At 43.8% G+C, this 20,402-nt stretch overlaps 1 protein-coding gene across 2 annotated transcripts in view; it reads right to left on the minus strand.

Moving 5' to 3' along the window:
* The window catches only part of RANBP9 (RAN binding protein 9), a 365,177-nt gene that overhangs the window by 172,754 nt on the left and 172,021 nt on the right, over positions 1 to 20,402 (minus strand). For both annotated transcript variants that reach the window (XM_069218155.1, XM_069218146.1), the window contains one exon: positions 3,173 to 3,340. In XM_069218155.1, coding sequence (XP_069074256.1) covers positions 3,173 to 3,340 — 168 coding nt within the window. The remainder of the gene's footprint in view (positions 1 to 3,172; positions 3,341 to 20,402) is intronic.

Here is a 20,402-nt window from a genome sequence, read left to right on the forward strand (position 1 = left end):
CAGTGTTTATTGTCCTTGCAGCTGTATCCGCTGCATCCATGGAAGACCGTATCTGATTGTTCGAGATACTTTGTCCCTCTTCCACCACCTGTTGCGCTCTTTTTTGGAACTCTTTGGGAAGGTGTTCGATGAAATGTTGCATTTCATCCCAATGAGCCCTGTCGTATCTCGCCAAGAGTGCTTGCGAGTTGGCGATACGCCACTGATTTGCTGCTTGTGCTGCAACCCTTTTTCCCGCAGCATCAAAGTTGCGGCTCTCCTTGTCCGGAGGTGGTGCGTCGCCTGATGTATGCGAGTTGGCTCTCTTACGAGCTGCCCCCACAACTACTGAGTCCGGTGTCAGTTGTGTTGTAATAAATATAGGGTCTGTGGGTGGTGCCTTATATTTTTTCTCCACCCTTGGAGTTATTGCTCTGCCTTTAACTGGCTCCTGAAATATTTGTTTCGAGTGCCTTAGCATTCCTGGGAGCATGGGAAGGCTTTGATAATGGCTATGGGTGGAGGACAGGGTGTTAAAGAGGAAGTCATCCTCAATAGGTTCCGAATGTAGGAATACATTGTGGAATTCGGCTGCCTTAGCGACCACCTGTGCATATGATGTACTGTCCTCAGGTGGTGACGGTTTAGTTGGGTACGACTCTGGGCTATTGTCCGATACTGGTGCGTCGTAGAGGTCCCATGCATCTGGATCATCCTGGCTCATTGTGGTATGAGCTGGTGAGTGTGTTAATGGTGGAGTTTGCGCCGGTGATGCATGAGTTGATGGTGGTGGAGAAGGTGGTGGAGTTACTTTCTTTACCACCTTTGCTTGTGGTTGCTTGTCTCCTTGTTGGAAGGCAAGTTTCCTTTTCATCTTGATTGGGGGAAGAGTGCTGATCTTCCCTGTATCTTTTTGAATAAAGAGCTGCCTTTGCGTGTGATCTTGCTCTATTGTTTGTAATTCCTCTTCAAATCTGTGTTTTTTCATTTGAGAGGACAGTCCTTGTTCCTCTGAGTAGGAACTAATTCTCGGTTCGGATGCCGGATGTTTCGGCACCGAAACCGTTTCTACTGATTTTTTCGGCTCCGACAAAATCTTTTTTCTTTTCTGCGTCGTGCCCTCTCGGTGCCGACCAACTTCAGTGCCGCTGTCTCGGTGCCGAATCTTTTCTGCGCCACTCTCTCGGGCCCGAGATTGCTGCGTGCCTGTATCTCGACCGGAGTCGGATGACTTCGACACCAGCTCGCCCTTTTTCGGTGCCGATGGACGGTCACCTACTTTTCGGGTTAAGCCATGGCCTGTTGGCGGTGGCGTTCCCTGGGCTTTGTCAGTCTTTTCGTGAGCTTTTTGTCTCGACGTCTTACTCACGGTTGACGTTTCTTCGGCGTCGAGTTCTTCGGAATCCGACTCGTGGATGGAGAAAGTTTCTTCTTCTTCCTCCTCGAACCGTTGTTGTCCTGTCAGCGTGGACGCCATCTGCAATTTCCTGGCTCTTCGGTCTCTGAGCGTTTTCCTCGACCGAAACGCGCGACAGGCTTCGCACGTATCCTCCTTGTGCTCGGGGGACAGGCACAAGTAACAGACCAAATGTTGATCCGTATAAGGATATTTATTATGGCATTTAGGACAGAATCGGAACGGGGTCCGTTCCATCAGTCTTGAAGTCGCACGCGGTCGGGCCGACCAGGCCCCGACGGGGGATCGAAATTACCCCGAAGGGCTACCGGAGCTCTTCAAGATTCTGTGTTGATTTGTTCTAACTAACCCGATACCGAACGAAACAATACCGACTAATTTTTCCGAGATTCTGACTAACTTTCCGACCCGAAACACGGAGCAAAAAGGAACACGTCCGAACCCGATGGCGGAAAAAAACCAATCTAAGATGGAGTCGACGCCCATGCGCAATGGAACCGAAGTGGGAGGAGTCCCTCGGTCTCGTGACTCGAAAAGACTTCTTCGAAGAAAAACAACTTGTAACACTCCGAGCCCAACACCAGACGGCGGACTGTGCACAGCATGTGTATCTGCAGCTACACATGCCACCGAACTTATAAATATAGTCCACTGCACTGCAGCTCCCTTCATTTATCCATATATAGCACAGAGAATAGAGACAGCTCATACTAACCTCCATTTTGTAGTTCATTTGGTATGCCGGTTTTATCTATTCCTCTTGTGACGAATACTGATATTTGATTACAGGTGACAATGATTTTCAAACACGCCACATCAAATTGCAAGGACTTCTAATCTATAGTGGCAGGGTCAGATTTAAAACTGTACGTTAATAGGTGAAGCCCTGTTCCAAAGCCTGAAGCCATCATTTTCAGATAACAAAGCAAAATCTAACCCAATCCTGTGGCAACATAATTTTGTAATCGGGGTTTAACGCCACACGTCTTGTTTAGAATTCTTCCTACAAGAACTGCTTTATTTTTGCAAATTCAATGGAAGGCTTGAAAAGGCCATTATCTCCCTCTGCGATTATCCTTCAACGTTTTGAGTAGACTTCTGGTTTTTTTTTGTTGGGGAGGGAGGGGTTAAAAAGAATCTGATAAGTTCTCCTGAAAAACAGTCTATTTCCAGGAGTAATCCTCCTTCTATCGTTTACTTTGTACATAATGTTCAATATAATGAAGATACGTGTATTTGCAAATGTGTCTCTTTCACTGAGGAGACACCCCTTTCCCTGCACCAAAATTAAAATGGGATGTTCCTTCCCCTTCCTTCTCCTGGAAAAACACTTACACAAGAGTTGTGCACATTAATTTCCAGACTAGGAAACAATCTTCACAATATTTGAGAATATCCACAAATGTATCAATCCGACAGTCAACTGCGTTTTTGTAACTAAGGTAGTTGAACATCCACCAACCAGGCAGACTTTCCATCCTTGCAAGTGCTTTCTGCAAATCCAAAATTCAGCTGATCGTAAACCTTTGAATGAGATCGTGGAATGCTGATGCGCAAAAGGAATGCAAATACTTACGTTGCCATTACGTGCTCAAAAACCTTAGGGAGTCAGGTACAAACTATCTAGGCTGGAATAAGTTAAACCGTGCATGTTGCTTTAAAACACGCCATTCTTTTGTGGTCTACACTGTTTTTAACAATACACATACTACAACAGCACTTTGCATCACAAACCACACAAATGTTCCCATTTAGCTCAAAGAAACCCTGCCATACCTAAACTGTGTCCGTTCTTTGTGTAGAAGCAGGTATTGTTGATGAGGTTTACGCAACACCCAATGACGTCGCCAGTTGTAAATGTTGGGCCGTAGGGCTGACCCGTTCCAGAAGAACAAAATGAATGTCCATCATCTCCATGATAGCCATATGAATGTTTATCCCAACCTGAAACACAAACGCTTAGATTAAGACACAATTGATTTTCTACAAGTACAGTTGGTTACTAAACGTCAGTCGGTTAAATTCAGTAGCATGTGGCAGAATTAGTTACAAAACCGATTTTTTTGCCCTCGTCTAGTAAGACACATTGAAACATTATTTCCTATCCAAAGGAATGCCAGCACTTTCTGCAACCGTAAATTAGGACAAGGTCTGGCTGTGCTCAGGTTCGCCTCTGCGCCCACACATCACCTCAAAGCATACACACAAAAGCTGCTTAGCCTAATGCTTCTGCCGGTTTTAATCTAATTACTTCATATTCTATATATTAACAAACATAGAACAGAATGTAGAAAATTCCAAAACAGGCAACAGTTTAAAGGAGAACAATCTATGAGCAGACCAAGAGATGCCATTTAATTAAACAAAATGCTCTTTTAAACCAAGTCGGTGTTATAATTGAAAAGGTTCTTGTCAGGGGTGTAGATGTCAGCACAAAAGCTCCCAAACATAGCCTGTTAATCTTTAAAAATCAACCAGCATAGGGTGCACAGATCGAGAGCTAAGCGGTACAAACTGCTGAGGGAAGCAATTTAACCCTTTCAGAACGCTGCGCTTCTAGTAACCCCTAGGAGCAGACGCCTTCTCGGGGGCTCTGCACTCTCTTCCGTTCAAAATGATGTACGCTGCAGCCACTGAGAACAAAGGTGCTCGAGAGCCAAGTGAACGAAGACCTCTGGAGAGGTAAGCAGTGATAAGCACAGTGGAGAGCACCAAGCAGGGGTCCCACCTTCAGGAGCCATGACTAAGGTACAAAACCTAGTGGGCGATCCTCCGCTGCCTGCTCCTAGCTGCTCTGTGTTGGTTACGCCACCAGAACCCGGAGGTGACTGGGAAGTCACAGGTGGTGGAGGAACAGCTGGACTGGAGAAGGAGTGTCGAGGATGCCCACTGTCTACCTACATTTTTCCACACTGTGACATCCACAAAGGATAGTCTGTGAAGTACTAACGAGGCTGGGGCAAGAAGAATGCATGGTTGAAGAGTTAGTCCACATTGAAATAAAGGGCTGGTATACGTACTGTCAGCAGCTTTAACTTTGCTACGACTTTACATTTATATGGTTAAACTAGCCGAGATACTCTACCTGTAGAGAATAGGCGGAGTACAAACCAAATGGCCTTGTGGTCGTCTCACACATACCCCTTAAAGAGGAATGCTATAGCCAATGTAGCCCCAAGGACAGCTTCAGGAAGGTGGTGGAATTAATCCCTATTTGAGGTGTTTGCCGTGCCCCCTAATAGAACTGAGATTCATAATCAAAGAAGGAGCTAAAATACTGGGAGACTAAATCCACTCTTTGGAAAACACGGTACATCTGGAGGCAAGATTTTAGCACACGATGTGATGGAACAAATAATCTGGTTAATCAGATCTCAGAGGTGAAGGTGATGTGAAATGACTAATAAAGCTATCAAGTAGCTGGAGTTTGGTGTTGGCCTGAGCATCAAAAGAGGATTATATGAGCCTATGATACTGCTGTTACCAGGAACTTGCATAAGTTGAGCAAGTTTTGCCTTCACGAGTGGAAAAGGGGTGGCCTTAGAAGGTTATGTTGGTATATTTAATAGTATTGCGTATCTGCTGTTTATTTGGATACAACTCACTTTCAGTCTCAGCGGATTGGCAAATATCAGGTGTTCGGCCTCAGTCCATTCATGTAGCTCCCTGATCCATTGCTCCTTTGTGCGTGGGTTCCTGGCCTACCATTTCTGCCCTACTAGTCTTTTAGCCAGTATAAGTGTAGGACTATAAATCTGTTCTGAAGCCTATGTTTCTTGGGACCAAGAAGTATGTCTAGAAAGTATGTCTGTGGGGAGATTTCTACTTGGATATGTTACTTTCTGCATGACCTCTGTGCTAGGAGCCCAAAAGGACAGGGCATGTCCTTAACCTATGTAGGAGTCCAGTATTATTTGCTTTACACCTAGAGCAGCTGCCTAGAACCATCTGAAATATCAAATGCAGCCAATTAGGAGTTCAGAAGGAATGATAAATTAAGATTTGTTGAATTAGTTAAAAGGAAAATGGTACTTACCCAGTAAGCATCTGTTTGTGGCATGTAGTGCTGTAGATTCACATGCTTAGCATAGGTCCACCACATAGAGCTGGGCTTTGAAGTGCACAAGCTGTTTTTCTGCAAAGTCTTTCGAGTCACGAGGTATACTGACTCCTCCTCTTGCTTGCAAGGCACATAGTCCTCAACTCCATTGTTAGATTGTTTTCTGCTTGGCTGTTGAGGCTGGAGTGTAAAGGATGACGTATCCTAGTCATATGACCATGTGAAAATAATACTATGTTTAATGCTAATAATTGCAACCAATACAGGTTTGCGGAGAGGAAGGTGGGCGCGTGTGAATCTACAGCGCTACATGTTACATGGGTAAGTACAATTTTCTGTTTGGTAGCATGTGCGGCTGTAGATACACATGCTTAGCATTGACTGTGAAGCAGTTTTCCTACTAAAATGGTGGCTAACCTATTTTGGTTGTATTTTTTTTAAATAAAGTTCTGAGAACTGTTTGACTCAGATTAGGTTGCTGACAGGCCATAACATCTACACAATAATGTTTTGTAAATGTGTGGTGTGGTCCGTGTTGCTGCTTTACATATGTTAGCTATGGCTATACTCTCTAAAAATCCAACAGAAGCTCCCTTTGTGTGAGTAGGGTGAGCTTCTGGGGAAATATTTCGGGTATGTTTGGCTTTAGCATAACACGTCTGTATACATTTTACAATCCAACATGAAATAGTTAATTTAGAAATGGCCCTTCCTTTATGCGGGTTAGAGAATGCAACAAAAAGTTGTCGCCTTTCTGTCAATATAATACATAAGAGTGCATTTTACGCCCAGTGTGTGTAAATCTCTTTCCACAACTGAATCAGGTGGGGAAAAAATAATTGTAACTGTATAGATTGATTTAAGTGGAAAAAAGATACCACTTTTGGTAGGAAATTAGGGTATCCTTAAGTATTTGTAAGAAAGGTCCTTCTAAAAATAATGTCTGAAGCTCAGTGACACATCTGAGTGAAGTGATAGCAATAATTGTGATTTCCATGATAGGAACTGGAGGGGACATGTGCAAAGAGGTTCAAACGGGGGACTCATTAACCTTGTTAGCACAATGCTGAGATTCCAAACAGGGGTCGGAAAGACCCTAGAGGGGATCGCTCTTTTGACGCCCTCTAGAAAAGCTCTGATCACAGGAGTTTTAATATGGAGGTGCAGGGTCTTAGCTTCAGTTGTCGGCGTTTGGGGTGTTACACCCCCCTACTAAATCTATTTCTTGATAAATTGTTGGGGACAGCTGCTTTCAGTTGGGTATACTGAGATGTCATTCGGATTTCACCAGGAATGTTTACATGCACACATACTCTCCCTCTCCGTTTTGAAAGTCCTCTAAAACAGTGGTTCCCAACCCGTGGTCCGGGGACCCCTGGGGGTCCGCAAAGCCTCCTCAGGGGGTCCGCAACTGCTTAGAAAATTAAATAATATTAACAGATTAGGTCAACAGCTTTCAGTAATGACTCAATCAGGGGTCCCCAGATTCCAATAATAATTCAGTGGGGTTCCTCAGATTCCAGTAATGATAAAGTGGAGGTCCTCAGAAGTCAAAAGGTTGGGAACCACTGCTCTAAAATATTGGTTTATTTTTACAAAATATTGTTTTTGCTCTACTAGTACTCCTACCAATCTGCATTTCTATCCATTTTCATTGCCCCTTAGGCACTCCCAGTCTTACTGACCAAGCTATGCCCCTGTGGAGGTGTGTTCTCTATTTTACAAATATGCAGTGACTGCTGCAAGGTGTAGCCTTATGGACGTGAAAGCTAACCTTGGGATTTGTAAACATAGTAAGCATCAGACACTATTTTGAGCTTTAGCTGTTAAAGAATCACTATATTTTGCATGGCAATAGTGAACAAACTGTTTCCGCTTTGCCGTGTAACAACCTCTTGTAGTGCGTCTTGTTGCTTCCTTAAGAATATCCATACACTGCTGAGGTAGATATAAATATCCAAACTCTAAGACCGCAGGGAGCCAGAACTCAAGATTGAGAGATCTGAGATTTGAATTACCTTACTGTACACTGGTTTTGGGTTAGAGGGTCCTGCTGAGTGAGAAGTATCTGGTGTGGGACTACTGAGAGTTCCATGTAATGTGGTGAACCACAGTTGAGAGTTCGAGATGTCTGCCAGGTCTGCAAATCACAAAGGGAAGCAGTGAGAGAGGTTGAAAAGCATAAGCAAATATCCCTGACCAGCTCATCCATAAAGTGTCATCCCAGGGATGTGGGAACCTGGAGGCGAAGTCTGGGCATTTGGCGTTCTCAGCTGTGGCAAATAGATCTAGGTCTGGGCGACCCTACTGCTGAAAGAATGGTTTGAGAACTTGAGAGCTGAGCTCCCACTTGTGGATTTGTTGTCATCTCTTGCTGAGGAGATCTGCAAAGTTTTCTTCCCCCAGTATGTACTCTGCTAAAGGTGAATGTTGTGTTTGAGAGTGTACCTACAGATAATCTAAGTTACCTGAGGTAGCTGAGGTAACCTGGTGCTCCCCTGTTTTGCAGATTACACATGGTAGTCATGCTGTCTCTTTTGATGAAAACCACTTTGCCCTTGTGGTGAGGAAGGACTGCTTTTAGCACAAGATCAACAGTTAGTAGCTCTAGGTGACTGATATTAAGACGAGTTTGATTGTGTGCCCAATGCCCCTGTATAGTCAACTCCTGTGAATGCGCTCCCCAGCCCATAAGTCAAGCATCAGTTGTTATGATTCACTGCAGAACTGTGTGCAGAAAAGGATGTCCCTTTAGAAGATTGTTGGGAGTTCCACCATTGTTGAGAGTGATAAGCTTGACGGCTGATCAACACTAGATATTCCAGCTGACCGTGCACTTAACACCATTGAGGCGCTAAGCATTCTTGCAACTGGTGAATACCGAGTCTGGCATGAGGAACTATGGCTATGCATGATGCCATGGTTCCTAGGAGGCGCATAACAGTTCTTACCATTATAGGCTGGTGAGGCTGAAACTAAGTGTTTCGAAGGACTGAACTCCTGCTGTATTTGGGTAAGCTATCCCCCTGTGTGAGCTGAGGATGGCTTCCAGGTAAGGTTGTTCTGGAGCGGTTGCAGGTGAGATTTTGCTGCACTTCTTGTGAAACCTAGCTGGTGAAGTAGATTTATGGTAGTCTGAGTGTACTGGAAACACTTTTGATGAGTTGTACACTTGATAAACCAATTGTCAAGATAAGGAAAAACATGTATGTTTTGCCTTAGTTGGAGGGCTGCTACTACCGCTAGCCATTTGGTAAACATCCTTGGTGCTGTGCTGAGTCCAAACAGAAGCACTTTGAACTGAAAGTGTTTTTATGTTTAACAGAAACTGAAAGTATTGGCAGTGTGCAGGGTGATTTGGAATGTGAAAGTAGATGACTATTAGATCCAACGAGCCCATAAAGCCGCCTTGTTGTAGTAACAGGATGACATCTTGAAGAGAGACCATATGGAAGTACTCTAAGAGAATGTATCTCTTTAGTGGTCTAAGGTCCGGATTTGGTCTTAGGGACCTATCCTTATTGGGGAAAAGGAAGTAAACAGAGTAGACCTCTGTGCTCTTTTGGTGTAATGGCACAAATTCTTTCACTCCTTTTTGTAGAAAAGCTTGGACATCCTCTTTGAGCAAATGCTGATGGTCTGTTGACAGTCTGTAGGTACAGGGCGGAATGTTTGGAGAGGAGGAAGTGAGCTCCAGGTAATAACCTTATTGGATAACATCCAACACCCACTAGTCCGTGGTGATATTCCATCAAGTGGGAAAAAACTTCTGAATCCTTCCCCTACAAAGTGTAGTGTGATCGGTGGGAATGTTGGGCAAATCAAGGTTTTGTGGCAGTGGCTGATGGTTTGGAGCCCCCTCTGCCTCTACAATTATTGCTTATGTAGAATCCTTTATAGTATCCCCTAGGCGATGTGGTCTGTGACTAGGGACGGGAATATGAGGTGAAGATGTCTGTGGTTTTTGCTGCTCCAAGATATGGCGAGTGACAAAAAGCCCCTCGTAGTACATACTTGAGGGCCAAAGAGGTGCTCACCTACAAAGGAAAGTGACATGATGTTTTGTTGCACTTCCAGATTAAAGTCTCAGACCTTAAGCCAGATGTACCTTCTGATAAGCATGCTGGTGTTAATGCCTCTTGCAGCTGTATCGGCTGCTTTGAGAGTGCAGCTAATTGAAGTACTCACAATTAGCTTGCCCTTTGAAGCAATCTAGTATGCTTTCTTCTTACATTTTTCTGGGAGTCGTTCGAAGAGCACCTCCATTTCATTCCATTGTACCCTGTCATAAGGGGAGAGGAGACAAACAGAGTTGGCAATTTTCCATTTGTTGGCCGACAAGGCAGCCACTGTCGTGCCCAAGGCATCTCTCTTCCTGCTTTCTTTGTTTGGTGGAGGAGTCTCACCAGATGTTTGAGAATTTTCCCTTTTCCTTGCTTTTGCCACAACTGAGTCAGGTGGTAACTGGCCTTTTATATATATTGGGTCACTAGGGGATGGCTTATACTTTTTGTCAACCCTTGGTGCGATAACTCTTTGACCAGTTCCTTATAAATATCCGGTGTATGTTGCAGCATTGCTTTAATAAACATGGGGCGATATTGTGCAGAGCGTTAGGATGAGGAAAGGGTCTCAAATAAAAAGTAATCTTCGAGTGGTTCTGTGTGTAGTTAAACCTTGTGGTAGTTAGCTGCTCTACATACAACCTTGTGATATGTAGTGGTATTGTCTGACGGGAAAGGTTTTGCTAGATTCAGATCTGTGTCGTATGTATCCCACAAATGATCCAGAGGTGGAAGTGTGTTGGTCTCCGTCATCATCATGTTCCACAAAAGAATCAGTGGATCCCTGTGGAGAACAGTGTGTGTTCACAAGAGTTGAGGGTAGTCGGGAGTGTGCCACTGATGCCACAGATGGTAGTGGTGGTGAGCTGATAGGTGGCTGACTGGTGATCGTATCCACTCTTTCTGTGCTTTGGTGGGCAGGGGATCAACAAAGCTTCCTTAAAACTTAATTGTCTCTTGGCTGGCTTTTCCTTTGCTTGAGGAGGTGTAGCCAGGATGCAACCAGTCCTGATCTTCGGGAAGAACGCCGCCATATCAAACCACGGCTGGTGGCCAGCAGTACTCTGACCTACATCCCTTCCATCACACCATGCACGGGCCCTCAGCAGCATCCTCAGCTGCCAACTGTCCATGAATCGACAAGTAAACTCAGTCGCCTCCTAATGCTTCTAACATCCTCAGCATGCTCCGCTGCATTTTCAGATGGATCCCCACTGACACCAGAAAAACGTCTGGTCACCAGCTGCTTCGACTATAGCAATGCTCTCTATGCCGAAATATCCTCCCAGCTACTCAAAAGACTCCAAAATCTACAGAATACTGTAGCCAGACTCATCCTGAACCTTCCCAAGCGTGCAAGTATCCCACCACACCTCAGAAACCTCCACTGTCTTCCCATCCAGAAGAGAAGCCAATTCAAGATCCTCACACTCCCATGCAAAGCTTTACACAACCAAGGCCTGTTCTACATCAACCATCGTCTTCACTTACAAATCCCCACTGAGCTACTATGCTCAGCCTCGCTCAAAATTGCACGCACCCACGGCATCTATCGCAGACGCAGCGGAGTCCACTCCTTCTCCCACATAGCAGCCAAGTCCTGGAACAACCTGCCACTCCACCTCTGAATGGCTCCCTCCCTGGCAGACTTCAGAAGGAGTCTCAAAACGTGGCTTTTCGATAGAGACCGCTCTCTCAGCACCCAAATATCCTTAGGGGTGACAGTGCTGTGCTTTACTTCATACAAATACAATTACATAGACCACTTTTTGTCAGAAAGAAAAACACAAAATACATACAACAAAGAAACCTCAGCTCCAGATTGGCACCCAAACCAAAAATACCAAAATACAAGAAAAAAAAAACATAAGAGGAACACCTTTCTCTGTTCAAGCAGCCAAACTATGGAATTCATATCCCCTAAACATAAGATCCTCATATAAACATCTTATCTTCAGTAGATTACTCATGGACTGGCTCTTCCCTACATGACCACTATACTCAAAATTCAAATGTACAGCAATAGTAGGCATAAGACACCAATGGTGCATTTGCGTGTTTGTAAACATGTATACTTTCATTATATGTATTCAGATATATGCATCTTTGTTCAAATGCACATATTACTTATGAATAAAAAATAATATATATAGATTCATATATATATTACTTTCTTATATGTGTACACATTTGTTAAGCATAACTAACTTATGGTTAAAATATATAGATTCCTTATATTTATGCTTAAAATCTATATAGGTCAATGCATAGATAATATTAAATGTTTGACCACATGCTTATGGATCTCTATTTATTATGGACACTTATCACAACATATAAATAAGATTATACATAAAGTATATGTAAATGTACATTTACTTAAACAATCATTAACACATATAAATCAAAATAATTAAATAATAAAAACAAATAATACTAACTAATGTAAAAAAACTCTAAAAACAAATATGGGTAGGTATCTCTCTCTAAACAAACAGACACACACACATATATATATGTACACACATACTAGAGGAATGAAAAAAACATTTTTTTAAATGTATTAAATCTATAATAATATATATATATATATATATATATATATATATATGGTAGAACAAAGTGATCGAAAAGTTGCTGGGCGGCGCACTCCACTGCCTGTGCCCAATGACAGTGAAGACCAACCTCGAAATTTGTATAATACCAAGGATTTTTACCGCACTCCACGAGGTACCAGTAACGTATACTTTATTCAGTAACAACCACCAACACGTTTCAACTCCCCAAGGAGTCTTGTATCTATATATATCTATATATATACATATATATATATAACTATCATTATTACCTACTGACAGTTGTCAGTAGGAAGATATAGTTAGGGCCTAGTTTCCACTGAGAAAGCATTTTCTGACTTGCCTATATCTTTGGCGCCTGCTGATAAATCTTCATAATTTTTTTTTTTATATAAAAATTTACGCTCACTTCAGCTTCCATCTGCAAAGTTTTAGAGTGATCTGTTAAGCGGGGGCTGCGAAAAAGGGTAGGGTCTCAAAACGTGTTCTGCACCGTGTTAATTTCCATAAAGAATTTGAACACTACTGCAGCCCGAACCGCTGGACGGATTTACACCAAATTTGGCTGAAAGCACCCTTTTTGTGATTTGGTATAAATCCGTTCAGTAGTTTTTAAATTAAAACCAAATATATATATATGGATCCCCTTGGATCCTCTGCGGATTTGGAGGAAAAACAATGACCTGATTGACTGGCCGCAACCGGACAGAAAAGGTGCTGCCACCATTTTGTTTCCCAAATTGCCTGGGTGCGGGGTGGTAAAAAAAACAGCAAAAGGGGTCAGGATACAGGTATCCTGACCCCATAGGACACATGTAGGAGCCCCCTAGGGATTCCTCATGGGCAAAAAATTGCCCATTTTGTTTTTTTCTGAGCGATCCAGAGATCCTCAAATTATCCTCGAATCCTCTGCAGATCCTCCATTAATCCATGGGAAAAGCTAGGCCTTGATTGGCTAGCTGCAACCGGACAGAAATATTAATGTGTACGTTACAAAAACCATAGAAATTCACTGAAAAAAACAAAGGTTATCGGGACGTTTTAGTTAGGTTGATGTTTTACCCATACAAAACCATAGAAATTCAGCAGTTATAGTTATACTTATTGTTATACTTATGTGAAGAAACAATATCTTGTGACAGAAAGTAACTTTGGGGATCAAGTTGTAGTTTCTTTCTAAGTGTAACTATAAGTATAACTGTAACTGCTGAATTTCTATGGTTTTGTATTGGTAAAGTGTCAACCTATAATGTCTCTGTAACCTTTGTTTTTTTTCAGTGGATATCTACATATATGTAGACCAATACATCAATAACATATGAGTATAATTATGGGTTTATAATACATATCTGTCACAATGTGTAAATATGATTACAGCAATTTTATCTATAACTGCATCCCTATTGAAATATTGGGGGTCAAATATACATTAAAAAAGAATTAAAGGAAAATCAATAAACAAATAAAATAAAAAACCCTTAATTTACAGCACAAACGGAAAGCCTGAGTTTGTAAATATATATCCATGCACGTACATATGGGACTTTACCTAGTACAATTTTATATCTCTTGGTATTTTTCGATATGCCTAGCATGTATGTATAGTCATGTATCTACATATTTATATATTTTCCTTCCACTGAAGAGAAAACAAATAACTAATCTCCCCAAACCTCATCAAATCACCACTCTATGACTCACCCTATTCCGCTTCCAAAATATCCCCTACCTCCACTCTGACTCATCCCAAACCTCTTTCATTATTAAGAAGTCCTAAACAACTCTTTCCAAATTATTTCCTCCTCTATCCATCCTTTCTGATATTCATCCAACTAACAGCCTCACATGTCTACTACTCCAACCACTCCCAATAACAAATTATATTTCCCTCTACTAATCCACTTTTGGGTTCCAGAATAGCGTGTTGCAAACGAAAAGCATTTCAATGCCTCGTCAGGGGTAGGAAACGCTATATAAATCCAATTACAGACTTGTTACTGATCAAAGACAGAGCAGGAAGCATTTCATATAGAAAAACATTATCTTTCCACTCACCCCTCTTTGCTATTGTGTCATGGATTCCCCCCCCAGAGGTGACATCCTATTTGGTTTGGACACCAGGAGTTAAAAGATTGGTTGGGGAGCGGCGAGGAATAAAACCATTTTAAAATAAAACATCAGCTCCACACACTTTATTTTCATATTGGGGGCTTTATGCATGTACATTAGGAATTGGGGAGAACCAACAAAATATTAACCCAATCCCCGATTAAGACACATGCATTCAGTAGACAAATGTTCCAGAACGCAATCAGTGCACTAGTCTTGAAGCTCAGGATAGCGAGCATCTAGCATCCATGAAAGTACACACACACACACACACACACACACACACAGACACGAACACATAAAATACACCTACTCCAAACATAAAGAAGAACACAATCTGGAGGGTCACAATCCTAGTCACGTACTCTTGTGGGTTGCCATGAAACCTATGTATTGATTAAGAGATCAGAAATCATGCCAGACTTAGGTTGATCTCCCAGGCACTGAAAGAGCAATTATTGGTAAAACTGTCAACTCACTACAAATGAAATAGTAGAGGTCAACAAACTGATTCCCATCCTGACCGCAACACAAAATATGGAAATTTTGAGATGGACCAAGGAGTTGCATTAAAAATTAACTGCAAGGTTTGGAAAAGTTATGTTGTTCTGCAGGGATCATTTTTTTTTTACGCCTAGACCAGTGGTTCCCAACCTTTTGACTTCTGTGGACCCCCATTTTATCAATATTGGAGCCCGGGGACCCCCACTAACTCATTATTGGAATCCGGGGACCCCCACTGACTCATTATTGGAATCCGGGGACCCCCACTGACTCATTACTGATAGTTGGAACCCAATATTATTAAATTTTCTAAGCAGTCGCGGACCCCCTGAGGAGGCTTCGCGGACCCCCAGGGGTCCCCGGCCCACAGGTTGGGAACCACTGGCCTAGACCCATGCTTTTACTCCAGTGAACTTCACAAACAAGTGAATCCAATGAAGGCACACCATATTGTTTTTCTTTGCTCTGTTTACTTTATGTGTTTGTGCAGTTTACTGAAAACAAGTGAAAAGTGGTGCTTACGTGGCTCCTGTCTGTGTTTTTGTAAAAGTTGATGACTTTCCTCAGAACAAGTTAACTTTGTCAATGAAGGACAGGCCAATCCACACATTCTACTTCCTGTTTTCCCTCCCTGAAATCTATTCTATTGGGACAATGAGAGATAGGCTGCTTGCCAATTCCTTTATTAGAGTATCACTGTGCTCAAGTGAAACCCATTCAAACCCACTTTCTGTGTTGCTGCTCATCTTCGAGGCAACAAAGCAATTGATGAGTTCCTTCTGAACTGGATGAAACTAAAACAACCTAAAAGTAAAGTCCAAACTGGTCTGATCTGCCAGTCTTGACTTCAGAGATCAGGAAAACCTGGACAACAGGAAGATGCTTTTTTCTATGACATAAGGACCTCTCGAGCATCTCAAAAAGGCAGCCTTCTGGTTGGCTAAGGCATCCAACTTTGGCCACCACAGATAAATACTGGCTATGTTGAACTATTATTTTATAGATTGTCTGGAATCAAGGGTGCCCTGGTACTAACTGCTTTGCAGATATAACAGCTCAAGCTGAATCTGCACTTATTCATGGACTACACTTTTACCAGAAAGCTATTAAGGGCTAGGAACCTAAAACATGCAGGGAATTATGGAAATACTAAACACTGATAAAAAGTTTAAAATTAACTCATATAAAATAGTTTTCTACTCCCGAAACATCTGTGTCTATCAGTTGCTGCTCTCCCTCCAGACTGTGCCTAACATTGGGATAATGTGGCAATCAATACTTCATGTGAACTGATGTGAGGTAGAGAGAATAAGTGCCTACAACAAGAGCTGGATTGCACCTGCCGGAAGGAGCCAAAACTGATCCCAGGAAGGATAAGGAACACAATACCAGGGGAACGCAACAGATCAACTGGATGCCATTTCCAGCACCATTAAAGACTCCTGGGGGTGCCCCATGAGAACAAAATAGACACAGTGGCCACTGATCTGACCCTGTGGTGACCCAAACACTACACATTGACTGACAGATTTGGTGCTAATGAGCGGGCTACATTCCAGGAAGACTTGCACAAGGCCTAGCTAACTCGAGCATCTCAATGGAGGGTGTTTCAAAAGTCTGATAATTACAGGCACTAGCATATGGGCATGGGACAAAGATTATTCTTTAATATAACCTTCAGTATTACAACTCTTACAGGATGACCTCTTCACTTAAGATCTCTTCCTTCAAAAGTCAGTCTTTCCAAGATTTCCACCAACATGTGGTATCTAATGACAGCAATAGGTTTTTATGTGTATTGCCAAGGCAAAGCTTACAAAAATTCATTGAAGCTACCTTTCTTCCATGTATCACGAATATGCAAACAGATACAACTCCACAATGCCCAAGCACCTACACCCAGCAGACACCTGTGGCTGGAAGTCACCCGCAGTCTGATGTACAGGGCAACTAATCTGACTCACTACACCCCTCCCCATCCTCCCCTGCCCTCAATGCATCAGTGAGTCCTTCCCAAGCAAAATTGATAGGTCTCCTACCCTGGTGGGCATCCCGTAGCAAAGAAACCCCTCCCAGTGCACCCACCGAAGCAGGTCAGCTCTCCAGCACTCAATCCTAGGGTCAGCAGCGACTTTCCATTGCATTGTTATCTGCCACTTGCCCACAACCAGGACCAAATCAAAGAACCTGGACGTTACTCTACAATTAACCCACTGGGGAAAGATCCCAAGCAAGCACAGCCTAGGAGAAAGGTCTAGCGAGCGCTCTGTGCCCTCTGCAGTAATCGCAGCACCCCGGATCAATAAGAGGCCAGGTGTACACAGCTCTAACATGTGAAGGAGCCACCAATCCTCGCATCGCATCGCATCGGGGCACGCATGCACACTAAGCGGGAAGTAGGTTTTAAGCCTTTGGGGTGGTGAGATGGCTCATGAAGTCTAATAGTGAATACTTTTAGAGCCAGCATTACAGTACACACTAGGGGCAGCCTCACATATTTTGAGCCTGTATCTGTCCGTCAGGGGCAACCCCAAATTAGCCTCCCACAGTTGATTAAGAGGTAGCAACATGTCGGGCTGAATGCCCCATAAAGCCCCGGCACTAGGCATCTAGTTGTGGCAACACCGCAAATAAATTAACAACTTTGATGCATCGGGGGTTCAGAATCTCGATGTCCCCAGTCTCTGCACCGTCGCAGCCAAAGTCCGCTAAAGTAAAAACTGCCCCACCAGAAGTCCAAATTCCTCCATCCAGTCCTCAAAAGAGTGCAACTCCGCGTTGGTACAAAGTGTGCTCACCGCATCTACACCTGCTGCGACCCAGTCCTGCAGGGGACCTCGCTTGACCCCTCTCACCTCGACTTGCTTAAAGTAGGGTCTGAAGTGGTAGCTCCGGAGTACAGGGAGCCCGTGTCCGGGAGAGCGCCCCCAGGCAACAGCTCCACAGGATAGCTAGGTCCTGCAGGCCTACAGTAGGTGCCTTTTTTGGGTCAAACAACCGAGACCAGAGTAGAGCCCGGTCCGGTGCGTATCGGTCTTTGTTGTATGTATTTTGTGGTTTTCTTTCTGACAAAAAGTGGTTCTGTTCTATGTAATTGTATTTATATGAAGTGAAGCACAGCACTGTCACCCCTAAGGATATTTGGGTGCTGAGAGAGTGGTCTCTGTCGAAAAGCCACGTTTTGAGTCTCCTTCTGAAGTCTGCCAGGGAGGGAGCCATCCAGAGGTGGAGTGGCAGGTTGTTCCAGGAGTTGGCTGCTATGTGGGAGAAGGAGTGGCCTCCGCTGCGTCTTCCCTGAAACCTTTTCTATTGGGATAATGAGAGATAGGCTGCTTGCCAATTCCTTTATTAGAGTATCACTGTGCTCGAGTGAAAACCATTCATACCGGCTTCCTGTGTTGCTGCTCGTCTTCGAGGCAACAAAGCAATTGATGAGTTCCTTCTAAACTGGAGGAAACTAAAACAACCTAAAAGTAAAGTCCAAACTGGTCTGAGCTGCCAGTCTGGACTTCAGAGATCAGGAAAACCTGGACAACAGGAAGATGCATTTTTCTAGGACATAAGGACCTCTCGGACATCTAAAAAAGTCAGCCTTCTGGTTGGCTAAGGCATCCAACTTTGGCCACCACAGATAAATACTGGCTATGTTGAGCTATTATTTTATAGATTGTCGGGCATCAAGGGTGCCCTGGTACTAACTGCTTTGCAGATATAACACCTCAGGCTGAATCTGCACTTATTCATGGACTACACTTTCACCTGAAAGCTATCAAGGGCTAGGAATCTAAAACATGCAGGGAATTATGGAAAGACTAAACACTGATAAAAAGTTTAAAATTAACTCATAAAATAGTTTTCTACTCCCGAAACGTCTGTGTCTATCAGTTGTTGCTCTCCCTCCAGACTGTGCCTAACATTGGGATAATGTGTCAATCAATACTTCATGTGAACTGATGTGAGGTAGAGAGAATAAGTGCCTACACCAAGAGCTGGATTGCACCTCCCGGAAGGAGCCAAAATTGATCCCAGGAAAGATAAGGAATACAATACCAGGGGAACGTAACAGATAAACTGGAAGCCATATCCAACACCATTAAAGACTCCTGGGGGTGCCCGATGAGAACAAAATAGACACAGTGGCCACTGATCTGACCCTGTGGTGACCCAAACACCACAAATTGGCTGACAGATTTGGTGCTAATGAGCGGGCTACATTCCAGGAAGACTTGCACAAGGCCTAGCTAACTCGAGCATCTCAATGGAGGGTGTTTCAAAAGCCTGATAATTACAGGCACTAGCATATGGGCATGGGACAAAGATTATTCTTTAATATAACCTTCAGTATTACAACTCTTACAGGATGACCTCTTCACTTAAGATCTCTTCCTTCAAAAGTCAGTCTTTCCAAGATTTCCACCAACATGTGGTATCTAATGACAGCAATAGGTTTTTATGTGTATTGCCAAGGCAAAGCTTACAAAAATTCATTGAAGCTACCTTTCTTCCATGTATCAGGAATATGCAAACAGATACAACTCCACAATGCCCAAGCACCTACACCCAGCAGACACCTGTGGCTGGAAGTCACCCGCAGTCTGATGTACAGGGCAACTAATCTGACTCACTACACCCCTCCCCATCCTCCCCTGCCCTCAATGCATCAGTGAGTCCTTCCCAAGCAAAATTGATAGGTCTCCTACCCTGGTGGGCATCCCGTAGCAAAGAAACCCCTCCCAGTGCACCCACCGAAGCAGGTCAGCTCTCCAGCACTCAATCCTAGGGTCAGCAGCGACTTTCCATTGCACTGTTATCTGCCACTTGGCCACAACCAGGACCAAATCAATGAACCTGGACGTTACTCTACAATTAACCCGCTGGGGAAAGATCCCCAAGCAAGCACAGCCTAGGCGAAAGGTCTAGCGAGCGCTCCGTGCCCTTGGCCAGTAAAGCCAGCACCTTGGATCAATAAGAGGCCAAGTGTACACAGATCTAACATGTGAAGGAGCCACCAATCCTCTCATCGCATCAAGGCACACATGCACACTAAGCGGGAAGTAGGTTTTAAGCCTTTGGGGTGGTGAGATATGGCTCATGAAGGCTATAATAGTGAATACTTTTAGAGCCAGCATTACAGTACACACTAGGGGCAGCCTCACACATTTTGAGCCTGTATCTGTCCGTCGAGGGCGACCTCAAATTAGCCTCCCATACCTCCCACAGTTGATTAAGAGGTAGCAACATGTCAGACTGGAATTTAGTTGTCTAGGCATCTAGTTGTGGCAACATCGCAAATAAATTAACAAATTTGATGCATCGGGGGTTGAGAATCTCAATGTCCCCAGTCTCTGCACCGTCGCAGCCAAAGTCCGCTAAGGTAAAAACTGCCCCACCAGAAGGCCAAATACCTCCCTCCAGTCCTCAAAAGAGCGCAACTCCGCGTTGGTACAAAGTGCGCTCACCGCATCTACATCTGCTGCAACACATTCCTGCAGGGGACCTCGCTTGAACCCTCTCACCTCGACTTGCTTAAAGTAGGGTCTGAAGTGGTAGCTCCGGACAAGAGGGAGCCCGTGTCCGGGAGAGCGCCCCCAGCCAACAGCTCCACAGGATAGCTAGGTCTTGCAGGCCCACAGTAGGTGCCTTTTTTGGGTCAAACAACCGAGACCAGAGTAGAGCCCGGTCCGGTGCGTATT

This window comes from Pleurodeles waltl, chromosome 2_1, assembly GCF_031143425.1.
Source record: "Pleurodeles waltl isolate 20211129_DDA chromosome 2_1, aPleWal1.hap1.20221129, whole genome shotgun sequence".
Classification (NCBI taxonomy): domain Eukaryota; kingdom Metazoa; phylum Chordata; class Amphibia; order Caudata; family Salamandridae; genus Pleurodeles; species Pleurodeles waltl.